The 13,988-nt window shown below is 40.7% G+C and overlaps 1 protein-coding gene across 4 annotated transcripts in view; it reads right to left on the bottom strand.

Moving 5' to 3' along the window:
- ABCC9 (ATP binding cassette subfamily C member 9) overlaps positions 1–13,988 on the bottom strand; it is a 92,008-nt gene that overhangs the window by 43,977 nt on the left and 34,043 nt on the right. For 3 of the 4 annotated variants that reach the window (XM_067469308.1, XM_060776533.2, XM_067469309.1), the window contains 7 exons: positions 11,833–11,871; positions 8,896–8,994; positions 7,131–7,215; positions 6,035–6,115; positions 4,026–4,163; positions 1,724–1,849; positions 1,436–1,532 (listed from right to left, as the gene is read on the bottom strand). In XM_067469308.1, the coding sequence (XP_067325409.1) occupies positions 1,436–1,532; positions 1,724–1,849; positions 4,026–4,163; positions 6,035–6,115; positions 7,131–7,215; positions 8,896–8,994; positions 11,833–11,871 (665 nt within the window). The remainder of the gene's footprint in view (positions 1–1,435; positions 1,533–1,723; positions 1,850–4,025; positions 4,164–6,034; positions 6,116–7,130; positions 7,216–8,895; positions 8,995–11,832; positions 11,872–13,988) is intronic. The other variant, XM_067469310.1, reaches the window with a different exon arrangement.

Genomic DNA, 13,988 nt, shown 5'->3' with positions numbered 1-13,988 from the left:
GTCACTGGAATATGCTAAGGTTCCCTTGGGCAATCACCTCCCTAGGACACAGAGAAGGACCCCCCGCTCTGACCCAACATATATTAATCCAAAGAGGTGATTGTCCAGATGTCAGGATATGGGAGTTCAATATACTAGGACATGGGAGAGGGTCTTTGAAGCCAAGACAACTTAACTGTGGAACGCTCTCTCCCTGGAGCCTCAACTGGCACTAACATTGAAATCATGTATGTGCCAAGTTAAACTTGGCTGTTCATCAAAGCCATTGGGCCTCATTAATTCAACCCAAAGACTATTTTATATATAGTTTGTAAAACATTAAAAAACTTTTAGACTCTGTTTTTAACTCAGTTCTCTTGATACAGGGAACAGTATGAATATTTTAGTAAACAAATAAATAATACTTGGTTGTATGTGTGAGAGAAAGAGGGACGTCATGGCATATCCACCTTCCTCCCTTGAAATTAGTTTGGAAGCAGCAGGCCTGCACTTTGTGCCATTTGATCTATAGCTCACTGGTCTGCTGGCCACTGTTTTGAGAAAGGGACCATGCACAACTCAAAGTGAAGTTTTTTTCCTACCTAGCATAGATGTATCTCTACTTCATAATTTTGAGAAGTAAGATCCAAATGTCATTTATTTATGTATTGTCGAAGGCTTTCATGGCTGGAATCACTAGGTTCTTGTGGTTTTTTTTCGGGCTATAGAGCCATGTTCTAGAGGCATTTCTCCTGACGTTTCACCTGCATCTATGGCAAGCATCCTCAGAGATAGTGAGGTCTGTTGGACAAGTCTACATAGGGACCACCAAACGCAGCACCCAGACATGCATCAAGGAACATGAAAGGCATTGCAGACTACTTCAACCAGAGAAATCAGCCATAGCAGAGCACCTGATGAACCAGCCTGGACACAGCATATTATTTGAAAACACAGAAATGCTGGACCACACCAAAAACCACCATGTCAGACTACACAGAGAAGCCATTGAAATCCACAAGTATGTGGACAATTTCAACAGAAAGGAAGAGACCATGAAAATGAACAAAATCTGGCTACCAGTATTAAAAAAAACTCTAAAATTACAACAGCAAAACAACAGAGAGGAAACAACCAGGCACAGATTAACACCTCCCAGCAGGAGATTTTCCCAGGCTCAGGCAGGCCTTCAAATGCTAATGAAGGTGATCAGCTGAAACATTCACACCTAACTGCAGCAGGGAAGAGCTCCTTGCCCCACCCCAGCCATTCCACAGATATATAAACCCATTGTCCTAATTCCAACAGACCTCACTACCTCTGAGGATGCTTGCCATAGATGCAGGCGAAATGTCAGGAGAAATGCCTCTAGAACATGGTTCTATAGCTCCAAAAAACCCACAAGAACCTAGTCATTTATTTAGGTGATCATTACACAATCATATACATTTATTACCTTCATCTTCATCCTCCAGCTGTGCTTTGGATTCTCTGGGGTACATAGCTCTTCGGAGAGTCTTCCTTTCTAGAGTGGTTTGGTCAGCTTCCATATCCTGACAATAAGATTTTAAGGTTCAACTGTTTGGTGCAGGGATACAAAAACGAACCTATATGAAGAAACTGTAGTGGTGCCTTCTGGACCCAGCTTTCATACTATTACCGAGAAGCCATCTTGACTCTTAAAACAATGCACAAAATATAGAACACTAGCTTGTCTTGCATGCAGCCTTGTGGTTGTGGTTACCTTTTCTAATTCCTGGTCTTGGCGATTCATTAGCGTTTTCCAGTGTTCATATAACTCTACATCTTTGTTTTGGATGTCCTTCAGTGTCCCTTCTCTAAGCACAGTTCCATCCTTCATGGCAATAATCTAAGGAGGAAGACAACTAAAAAGCTGTTCCACAATAACACAAAGTTCCTTGCTGCTTTGCAATAGCATAATCATCATCTTTTTTATTTATTACCCACCACCCACCAAGGCATATACATGTAATTGGATCAATCAGAGTTTTTCCCATTGCTCACACTGAGAGATTTAGTACAGCATCAGAAATGCAATGATATGGAATTGTAAAACAAAACAAAACAAAACAAAAACATTGTATTCATTGTATGTTTTTAGCCATCTGGATAATGTTATCAGGGTTGACCTTACTGGTCTCCAACTCCAGACTTCCAGAGATTAGCTTGGTGGGTGGGTTACATGCTGGAGGAAGAATGTGGTAAATCAGAACACTAGAGCCTTTAAATAACCTTAAAGTGACATGTCCTAAAACCAAGGTCATTTTTGTTCCTTCTCAGTTGGGATTTTTGGCTGGAGGATGAGTTCAGAACATCATACATGTATTTCAGTATTCTGTGGCTCCTACAGGTCATCAGCACAATTGTGTAGTAACATTGAATTGTGGGAACAATTAAGATTTATGTGTATCCAACTCTTTATTCCAAACTTGCTTTTATAATTGACTTGCAACAAAGAAAAGTCAGCAGTCATGAAGCATGGGGTCAACTCATCGCTCATGAACTCCTAACTTGTGTAATTGTCCACTCACATATAAGGAACTACCAGAGGATAATACTCCTGGTGGGGGGCTTAAGGCCCTTCCAGATGGGCCCTATATCCCAGGATCTGATCCCAGGTATTCTGCTTTAAACTGGATGATATGAGTCCGCACTGCCAGATAATCTGGGATAAATACAAGCACAACTGGTGGGGACAGGGCCCTCTCAGGGGTGGCCCCTTGGCTATGGAACTTCCTTCCCAGTGACACTAGATCAGCCCTCTCCCTCCTAGCCTTCAGATGGAAAGTAAAAACCTAGCTTTAGGATCAGGCTTTCAGAGAATAGTGCAGTGCAATAACAAATGACTACAGAACGTATTTGGATCATGTGATTTATATTAAATGTAATGTTTTTAAATGTTTTAAATGCTTAATATGTATTAATTTTAATTTAATTTTAATTATAATGTTACTGGAATTGTATGTGTTTTAAGGCATTTTAATTTTAATTGCCTATATGTAAGTTGCCTTGAATAAATAAATACATAAACGGAAAACCTAGGATAAGATCTTGGGATATAAGGTCTGTCTGGAAGGGCCCTTATTTCTTTTTATGAGGAAGAAAAATGGCATATGCAGAAACAGAGGTAGCTGAATATTCCTCTTTCACTTCAAAAAATAATCACGTATTTACAAGCATACTATTCAACTTATTATCAACAGCTTCCTGTTTCCAGAGTAAGTTCATGACTGTATCCCCCACAAATATGGGGATTGTTTTGCACTTGAGGAACTTCATTGCTTTTGGCAGCATTTAGGAGAACGTAAGCTGGAAGCAAATGTGCATTGGTTTCAGTACAGACCTTGTATTAAAGGGAATACAAATCAAATGAGATATTTTATGATTGGTTTCAGCAGAGTCAAGACCAATGGCCATAGACTTAAAGTGGATGGTGATCATCTTTGTCCAACACTGAGCTTTGGATTTTCATGCTATGTCTTCTCAGAAATTCTTTTCCAGAGGCACAACTTTTCCAGAATGATCATAATCCAGCATCATATGAGCACAGCATTCAAGTGAATAGTTGTACCTGTGAGTTTGTGCAATTCTAAAGCACAGAAAAGACCCAAAAAGAACCTTCGTAGAGAAAAATTAAGACAGTGGTAGCAATGTATCAAGAGAGATAAATTATTTTGCCATTTTGACAGTCAGTGAAATTGACTAGTAACAGGCTGAGGACAAAACAAAATAATTCATCATGAGGTGCAGAACTCTCTTACAAAATACACTGCAACAAGACATAATGGTAGTCATTACCATAGATGTCTTTCAAAGAGAGGCACAGCATGTTCGGATGGGACAAAACTATCAAGTTTGAGAGGCAAAATGTTCTACCTATCAACATGAAGGTTTCTCTAATTACTCAATACAGGAGGGGAGGGGAGACAAAACAAAACAGGAAATGTCTATTATTATCATGTACTCATTTGCTCCAAACTGGTAAGGCTTGTACAATGCTGAAAATACATGTATGCATCTCTTACCCAATCAGCATGCGGGAGGTACTGCAATTTATGAGTCACTAATACAAGTGTCCTTTTGTCATCTTTAAGGAACTTCAGAATACCTTCCTGCATCAGGTGGTCACTCAGATGAATGTCCAAGGCAGAAAAGGGGTCATCCTGGAAATATATAGGGAGAGCAGTATAGGCAATGTACCACATTTTAGACAAATGGCATCTCATAAAAGAATAGCTACAGTACAACCCTAATATCTGCAGACCTGGTACCAGGAGTTTCACCTACTGACAAAATATATTATCTCTAGGAAATGTCTAGGTTCTCCATGGTGACAATTTGATCACCTATGGGGGAAGTCATCCATTTTAATAGGGTTATTTATTATTCCTGGTTTCCTGTTTCCACAAGAAATTCAGGAATGGTCTTCAGTGGTATAATTGAGCTAAGAAGGACCTCAAATGCTCCTTTTTCCTGTTAATAATCTATGTGGCATTAAACATAATCAAAATCCTCATTGATGATGAGTATCTTTATTGCTTAACATACTTGTAGTTCCAAAGTATGAGATGGATACATTGCTTTTACCATGAATATTCCTTATCTTGAAATTTAAAATGTTCGAAAATCCAAAAGTGTTCACATGGGTGGTTGAGATAGTGACACCTTTGTTTTCTAGTAGTTCAATATAAACATTTTTTTCACACACATTGTGTATAAAATTACCTTCTGGCCATGTTTATGAAATATTCCAAAATCCAAAACACTTCTAGTCTCAAGCATTTTGGATAAGGAAAACCCAACATACATAAAATCAAAATGATTTGTGGGGTCCTTTCAGCAACTTGAAAGACCCATTATTCTTGCTAGTAAGTTTAACTCAAGTTTTATCACATTCAGGCCCCTACCTCCAAAATGGTCTCTATCCTATAAACCAAGTATGGGCAAACCCAGGCCTGGGGCTGAATCCAGCCCCTTGGGCTCTTCTCTCAGGCCCTCCTCACTCTCACCAAACTATCCTTCCTTCCTTCTCTCCTTCTTCCCTTCCTCCCACACTCCCTTCCTTGCCTCCCTATTTCTCCTTCCTTCCTTTCCCTTTTGTCTTTTCTTCCTTCACTCTTTCCTCCCTCTCTCTTTTCTCCCCATTCCCTTCCACCCTTCCTTCCATCAATCCTTCTCTTCATCCCTTTCTTTCATCTCTTTTTCCTTCCTCCTTTCCTCCTGGAGAATGTCTAGCTGGGAGAAGATATGGTTGAGAGGGAACATGAGAACCATGTTTCAAGATTTAAAAGGGTGTCCCATTGAGGAGGAGGAGGAGGAGAACTGACTTTCTACTGCTCTAGAGACCAGGGCACAAGGGAGCAATTGTTTCAAATGGCAGAGAAAGGGATTCAACTGAAAAGATTCGGAAGAACATCCTGAGAGTAAGAGCTGTTGGAGAGTGGCATAGGCTGCCCCAGAGTGTGATGGAGGCTTTTCAGCAGAGGCTGTCTATTAGGAGTGATTTGATTGTGCCTTCTTGTATGTCAGAGGGTTGGACTAGAAGGCCCTTGGGGGTCTCTTCCAGTTCTAGAATGCCATATCATGAGTAGGCAATATGGGGTCTAATTGATATAGTTTTTTATTGCATCCACCATCTCTTCCTGACAAAGGCCAGTCCTTTCAGGATGCAAATGTTTCCCACCTTTCCTTCACTTTCTGCCTCTGAAAGAGAAGAAGGGGAGGAAAGGGCAGGCAGGAGACTTGGGGAGAACCCCCTCCCTCCCGGGCCACCCACCCCACTCGGCCCGCCATGCAGGCCCAAAGTTAGAAAGTTTGCCCATGTCTGCTATAAACAAAATCTAATGCCAACTCATATGAACATATTTGATGTACATCATAGACATCAAATCAGAACTACTGCAATGCTCATGTCTTTCAGGAAATTCCAAATACCTTTAATTTTTAAGAAATACAACTTTAATTCATATCAGAAAATAAAGGGCAAAAGAGTTAAAGAAAACATGTATAATTAGTTTTAGACAAAAAGTCTTACCAAAAAGACAATGTTGGTATTTTGGTAGAGTGCTCGAGCGACACAGATGCGTTGCCGCTGGCCTCCACTTAAGTTGATACCCTAGAGTGCATAACAGACCATGAATATTAGTCTACTGAATAAATACTATGACATCTGTAATGACAAGACACTGAAAAATGTGATCTTTTTACTAACCACACCCTAAAATCCACTAAATTTAGAAAACATAAAATTACAGCTCCTGGTTGATGAGCATGCCTGAACTCTCTAAAATAGCAAGCACATCACAGTCATTTAGGAAGAGATAAACCAAATGACTTGCAAGTTATAAATAATATACTTTGAGAAAACAGAAATGTAGTTGCACTGAAGCATCATGTTTACTTAGAAATAGCTACCAGCTTGGAGTTTGGAAAAAATATTTTTTTATAACAAATGCCAGCATCAACCAGCCAACATGGCAGGGGGTTCATACTCAGTAACAGTTACATTTCCAAGTCCTGTCTCAGTCCAGGGAAGACATGAAGCATGTTCCATCATTGCTTCTGAACATCTGAGTCCCTGTTGCCATGAAACCAAGAGGCAGACAGTCACTATGCCTGAGGCAGGTTAGAAACTTGTAGCAACTGCAGGTGATTAGGGAAGAACAGGCACATATTAGGTTATGTTGACACAGCCAAAGTTAAGTGGAGTCACCTTTTAGCTGTTACAAGGAGTCCAGAGATGCACAGCTACAATTGCGACAGAAGGGCTACATCCCACCATTAAAGTGGCCCAAGAGGAAATAAGATTTACTCCAAAGCTTTCAAGAAGTTTCAGAGCAAGCCTAACATTTTGAAGGTGTGGACAGCTGGATCCGACCTCATTCCCTGTCCACACATCCAACAGACACATGTGACTAAGAAATGTAATGTTACCAGCAAGCTTCCTGTTATCATTAATGTAGTTGTAGATCCCTCAAGGGTGAGGGGGACAATCCTATTGGAGAATGAAAGCATTGAGCTGGACAGCAACATATTTGTGAGTACAGAGAAGGTTCATACAGAAGAGCTAACTTGGCCTCCACTTTTGAAAAGGTTACAAAAAGTAAAAAATGTTCTTGTTCTTAATTTACCCTTTCTCCAATTTCTGTCTGATCTCCAAATGGCAACAGATCAATGTCAGGCTGTAGAGAACATGCATCTGTGACAGCTTTGTACCTAAGAATATAAGAACATAACATAAAGAGCTCTGCCAGATCAGTCCAAGGCTTCTCTAGCCCAGAATTTGGTTTCCAGCATCTGTCTCAGAAGACACTACTACATTTACCCCTGCATTTGAGATACATTGAGAAGTGGACAGTCTATTGGCTTATGATGGCCCCACATATTCCATAGACAAATAATACTCAGAAATGTTCTTGACAGTTCCTGGGATGACCCATCTCATCCAAGTTTTAAACCAGAAATGGCTTTGGTTAGTTTCAAAGATCAGATGAGATCTGGCACTTTTGGGGTAATTAGGCACAGGGTCTCCATAAGTAAAAAATGAGTCCCGGTGTTGTTTGGAGGTGTGAGAGCAAAGAGGATGTTAGAAGAGATTATTCTACTTGGAAATGGAAATTAAGCCATAGTATTCTAGGGTGAGTAAGCAAGAAAATCTTGATTATTATGAAACAGCAATTACTCTAATCACAACCTCCACCACTGCAACCAATGTTCACGTTGCAAAAGCAGTTGCAACTGCAGTATATACTCATGTATAAGTTGACGTCACGTATAAGTCAAGGTCAGGTTTTGGGACAAAATTAGGGATTTTGATATGGGTAAGTTGATAGCCATTCCATGGAGAGATGAATGCGCGCTGTCTGCAGAATGACTCACAGAAGGTCAACAGCCCCTGGCTATCACCGTTTCCATTTTCCTTCTCAGACATTCAAAAGTTCTAGTAGTGATGCTGTGTTATAAAAAATAAGGGATTAGTATTTCTTTAGTGTTCTCCCAGGACAGACTAAGTAGGGTTGTGCACTCAGGGTAAACCCTGACCCCTTTCACTTCCCGGCTTTCGGTGGGGCCCCCAATCCGTTTTTTGGGTGCCTCACTAAATTGGGAGGGGAGGTATCCATTTTTGCTCTCTGGTACTGAAATATCCATTTTCTATTGGCCCATTATGGGGGGGGGGGGCTTCTTACTCAGGCTCCCCTTCCTGGCGCATGCTTTAAGGAGTCTTCTTCTTACCTGCTGTTTTTACTCTAAAGGAGGTGTTCAGCTATAGGTCCTGGCAAGTGCGGATGCTCCTGCACACCACACATGCACTCTCCTTGAAAAGTGTGTGTGTGTGCCCTGCAGGCCCAGAGAGCCCACTCCTGCCACGGCCTGCAGCTGAGCACCTTTTACTCTGTGATGCCGAAAAGCAGACCAGGAGCCGGGACCCACTCCTCCTTGCTTTTGTGTCAAGCTGATTTCCGTGGGGGGGGGGGGGGAGCATTCCCTACTCTGACCTCCCAAAAAATGAAAGACACAAAACAAATTAAGGAAATGGGAGAAACTAATTCTGTGCACAACTCTAAGACTAAGCTTTCTCCATTTGCCACATTATTTATAGGTGGAACCTTTTTTATATAAGAGTTAAGGTACCATATTTACATGGATCAATTAATAAGTCAGTCCTGACTTTTTGGGTAACCTTTTCAACTAACATTTCTAGACTTATACATGAGTATATTCAGTTAGCTAGAATTTTGTAATGTGGAATGCAAGTGGGGTGGCATGATTATTACACTCAATATTTGCTTGCACCTGTATCAATCATTTCATTTCCGTAATTGTTGCCACACTTAAAAGAAGAACAGAAAATTGGAAAAAGATGGATATTAGAAACATAAAAATGTTTACTGATACCTCTGTTTATTAAATGGACTTCCAAAGGTAATGTTTTCTTCTACGGTTGCATTCAAAAGCCAGGGCTTCTGAGCTGCATAAGCAACTGGGTATCGATTCCTAAAAGAAGTGGGGTAAAAATATTACTGACTAAAGGTAGGCAGATTTGAAATGAAGTTTAGTCAAATACTGTCTAATCAAAACTGGTAAGGGACAAAGAAGTAAGCAAAAGAAAAGGAGCTGTTATAGCCAGAGAGGAGGTAAGGTGAGTCAAAAGGAAAATGCTTCATTAATGGAACTGTTATGATCAGAAAGAAAGGGATATTTAAGTAAAATATGACATTAGTGCAGCACCCACTCTCTACCTTGGCTTTCTTTCTGTAAAAGAAATCAGACTGTGAAGATGTTATCAGATGTGGCCTATTTATTCACACTTCAAATCAAAACTGAGAGTCTTGATATGCAATGAAGAAGCAAGACTACCCCATTCTGATACAAGTCATGTCTGTTCTGTCTTTGGAAAACTCCAGCATAGTTTGGTAAGAAACTGAAATTCTGTCTAGACCAGTGGTTCTCAACTTGGGGTCCCCAGATGTTTTTCGCCTACAATTCCCAGAAATCCCAGCCAGTTTACCAGCTGTTAGGATTTCTGGGAGTTGAAGGCCAAAAACATCTGGGGACCCCAGGTTGAGAACCACTGGTCTAGACACAATGCATCACAGTCCAATGGGAATAGGTCTAAATAATTCTCATGTGCATAGATTCCTTTGTCTAAGCACAGATGTCAGGTCATTAACTCCAGATTAATTCTCTCTCATTCTATTTTTTCTGCAGCCCTTAAAATGATCCAAATTTATTCTCTTCTCATTTTCTACCTGTATTCTCAGTTCATCTCAGTTTCTGAGAACTGAATTCAAAGTGCAAACATAGCTGTCACTCAGTGCACTCAGCATTAGGAGAGCAGTAGCTTGTCCTTCCCAGTAGGTTCAGGCAAATTCCAACTGCTGCCGCATCTCCTTGCTCGCAAGTTCTTTTTAGTTAATGTTGATTTTTGCCATCTTGGCAACCTTTTCACATTGCTAAGCCACATATTTCTGATTTTCATCTGTGAAATGCTGGAGGGTATGTAGAAGTGTTTTAACAAATACAATGCTTGTGTTATAACTGCAGTATGGAATTGACTCTGACGTAACTCTCGTACTTGTGAAATATAGCAGCTTATTTGAAAGTTTGCCTGTTGAAATAATGGAAGTTAACTAATGTGAAATGAAAATGTAATATTCAAAATGCAGATTCAAATATTGAAATCAAGAATTCTCATCCAAATGTTCTCAAAGAAATATGGGCATAGCGTATTTAATATTCAGTTCAGTTCTAACTGCCATTCACATTTTTATTTGTTCCATGAAATAGGTAGTACTGGTATCTACCTGCAGTTTAATAAAGAAAGAGATGGGTGCTGTGAAATAATTAATGGTGGTTAGAAATATTTACCACAAGGTCACATATTTAAGGAGTTTAGAAGGCACAAAAATATTTCAAAAAGTTAATTTCCTTTAAGTTGTCAGGTATCTGATAACACAGTGGTTCCCAGTCACTACCACATCTCCTAAATGTTAATGCTCAAAATGCCATTTAGTTCAAAGACTGTCTGTACATTTGAGTAATTCTGAATTTTGGCTCAGTTCTAATACTGATAATGGAAGCTGAATCTTGCCACTATGGTCACTTCCAGACAGTACCTATAGTGCGCGCCTCCCACATTTTCTCCTGGGGTATCCAAACCATGCCTCAGGGGAAAACAAATGATTTTGGCACAAAGCAGGGAAACCACTGCTTTGTGCCGAAGTAATTTGTCTGCTAAAAAGATCTGGGTCTTTCAGAAGACTCGGGTTTTGCAACTGCAGGCACTGTGTAGATGGGATCAAGGATTGCACTGCGCAACTTCCAGTGAACATCTACACATCTGACTCAAGTGTCTTGGGCTCCTGGAGTCCAAGAAACCCGAAACAGCCCCATCCCCTCACAAAGCCCCCCAGAAAAGCCTTTAAAACAGAAAATGCCTTACCTGGCCACCATTCACCTTCTCTGGAGCTCTCTTGGCACATAGGAATGATGCACCAGGAGAAGGGGAGAAGGGGGAAAATTACTCCTGGCCCCCGTTGTCCTGGTGCATCATTCCTATGCATCAGGAGAGCTCTGACATGACATAATGGTCGATGGGTAAGTTCTGTTTTAAAGGGTTTGTGAGAAGGGGATTGGGGAGGGGGTCTGAGTGTCTCCAAAAATGCAGCCCCAAAAATGTGCATTTTACAGGTTGGTGCGTGGACTACAGTCCACCCCAGGTTTTTTAAACCCAGATCGGCACGGACTTTGCCGCTGTATGGAACCACCCTATGGATCATAAGCGTCACCAATCCATAGCCCTCCCCTTTGAGTAACACTCTCTGGTTTACACTTGTGCAAGCTGATTTTCATGATGGATATTGTAATTGAACCAATATTTACTGGCCATATCAACTCACTTGTTCTGACAGCCTACTGTATAAGAGGAGGGAATTATAGCCTGCAGGCCACATGTTCCCAGCAATTTTTGCTCACCTCAGCCTTGAGATACCTCTAAAGCCCTAGAGGGGGGAATGAAAATGGGGGGAGGGGAGGGAAGGTTTTGGCATTTGACCACATGAAGTCAGTGGTTGCTGATGCTATCTGCACTGGATTTTAAATATGTTGTGGCACATATCCATAAATAGACTTCCATAAAAATTTGAGATGGTTTAAACTCATTTGTCCCTGACCGCCCCCTTGCCCCGCCCTGCCTCCAGTCCCCAGGACTGGGAACCAATGTGTTGAAGAAATCTACTCTAGCAAATTATTGCAAATGAGATGAAGAAGCAAGGCGCTGTTTGAGGGTACAATAGGTAGGGTTTCAAGAAGAAGAATATTCTAGAACAATACCTCCGATTTGCTTCAAAAGAAGGTTCAGTTTCATTTACACTGCAAGTCATAGCAAACAATATTTTAGTAGTGGTTGGGGAAAAGGTATCAGCAACTAGGAGAATAAATTTCACATATTGGGGAAAAATATTGAATCCCTCTCCTCTATAAAAAAATCTGATGGTGAGAAGAATTCTATACTCCGTTAAAGATAATGGAAAATGATTGGAATTTTGACCACTTTTGTGAAATCCCTATTATGCAACCATAACCACAATCTAGTATGGTCAGTGCTCTAGGTCCTCCAGCACAACCGACAATATGGTCAAATTCCATTGGAAGGACCTACAAATTCCTAGTGAAGTATTCTCTTTCATCCAGAGTAACCTAGAGAATTCTAGAGAGACCATATTAATCAAATACACAGAAGTGAAACACGCAGATATGGAGGGCCAACGGTACAATACAATCTAAAATGGCACACAATGTACTGCTGTTTATACCCTTCTTTATTCCTTCTGTAACAAGTCATATTGTAATTAGGGTTGCCAGTTCAGGACCATCCCAGACTTTGAGTTCTCAGAACCGAAACTGATACTGAGAGACAGCCTCTGGTTATATTACGAGGGGTATTTTTTAAGTAAGGTCCGTTTTGTTGTAGTCACTAGTAGTTCGCACGCATACCGCAACGAGCATGTGTGTCGTGTACCGGCATGCCTCGGGAACAACTGTGCTCAGTTTCCGCTCTGTAGCTAACCTGTACGGTTCTGTTCTGTGCTTTAAAAATGTTTAAGACTATCAACTCACCCTCCGCATGTGAGATTCGCTCAGTGACATGGTTTTTGTCAGCAAGGAACCTGCCTGCTGCAGAAATTCATCAACAGATTTGTGAAGTGTACGGTGATACTGTTATGAGTGAAAGCAAAGTGCGTAAGTGGGTACGACAATTCAAAGATGGCTGTGACAACGTCCATGATGAGGACCGCTCCGGTCGCCCTTCTTTGATTACAGTGAACTCTTGGTTATCAGAGCAGGCGGCAAGTTTTTATGAAGAGGGTATTTTAAAATTGGTTCAGAGGTATGATAAGTGCTTGAACAAACTTGGCAACTATGTCAAAAAATAGAGTGAAGTATGTACTTTCTGAAAATAAATTTAATTTTTTGAAATAAACTTTCGTTGTGTACTTATGTTCAAACGGACCTTACTTTAAAAATACCCCTCGTATTAAGCATTACGTGTTAGAGACCAACCACAATTGCTCACTTGAATGTTTAATGAATGTTTAATCTAGTCAGAAAATGGATGTACAGCAGAGCAGAGGATGTCCACTGGCATCACAAAAATCAGGACAAAAAGTAAATCAATACACAGAACTCCTGGGGAGTTTTAGTAAATTGCAGCAAGAAATCAATAAAGCTTTGTAGATTTTCCAAAGCCGCAGCACTGCTGACTGAACTGGAGATATGAACCCATCCCTTTTATCTTGACTGAAGCTGAAGCCACCAAAAATGGAGAATTAGGACTCTTGTCTCCTTCCTGGAAGTGATCAATGAATACTGGACACTTATGGACAGACCCTGAGATCTGGCAATCCTAACTGTAACATGTATTGTACACCTCAGTTTGTAATCCGGTGGTACTATTCCTTTATGAATACCCTTGGTATCAGTGTTCCCAGATGAATACTACTATTCCTATGCTAATATGGCTATTTCTTTGAACTCTATCCCCGTTGGCGCAGTGAGTTAATGCGCTGAGCTGATGAACTTGCTGAAAAAAGGTCACAGATTCAAATTTGGGAAGCAGCGTGAGCTTTCGCTGTTAGCCCCAGCTTCTGCCAACCTAGCAGTTCGAAAACATGCAATGTGAATAGATCAATAGGTACCGCTCTGACAGGAAGGTAATGGCACTCCATTCAATCATGTCGGCCATATGACCTAGGAAGTGTCTACGGACAAAGCCGGGTTTTCAGCTTAGAAATGGAGATGAGTACTGTAAGGATGTGCCACCAATTTGTAACAAAGCCACCAGTTTGTAAAGAGTTCACCAATTTGTAACGTTTTTGTAAAGGAGCCACCACTTTGTAATGACTTATTAAATTCATAACACAACTAATAGCTTGTAATGTTGATTTGGTCTTTCTTCAATGTGTAGCGTGGCTTGACTTGGAAATATT

The sequence above is a fragment of the Anolis sagrei genome, chromosome 5 (assembly GCF_037176765.1).
Source record: "Anolis sagrei isolate rAnoSag1 chromosome 5, rAnoSag1.mat, whole genome shotgun sequence".
NCBI lineage: Eukaryota > Metazoa > Chordata > Lepidosauria > Squamata > Dactyloidae > Anolis > Anolis sagrei.
The sequence above is the reverse complement of the archived record's forward strand: the minus strand, read 5'-3'. Positions and strand labels throughout refer to the sequence as shown.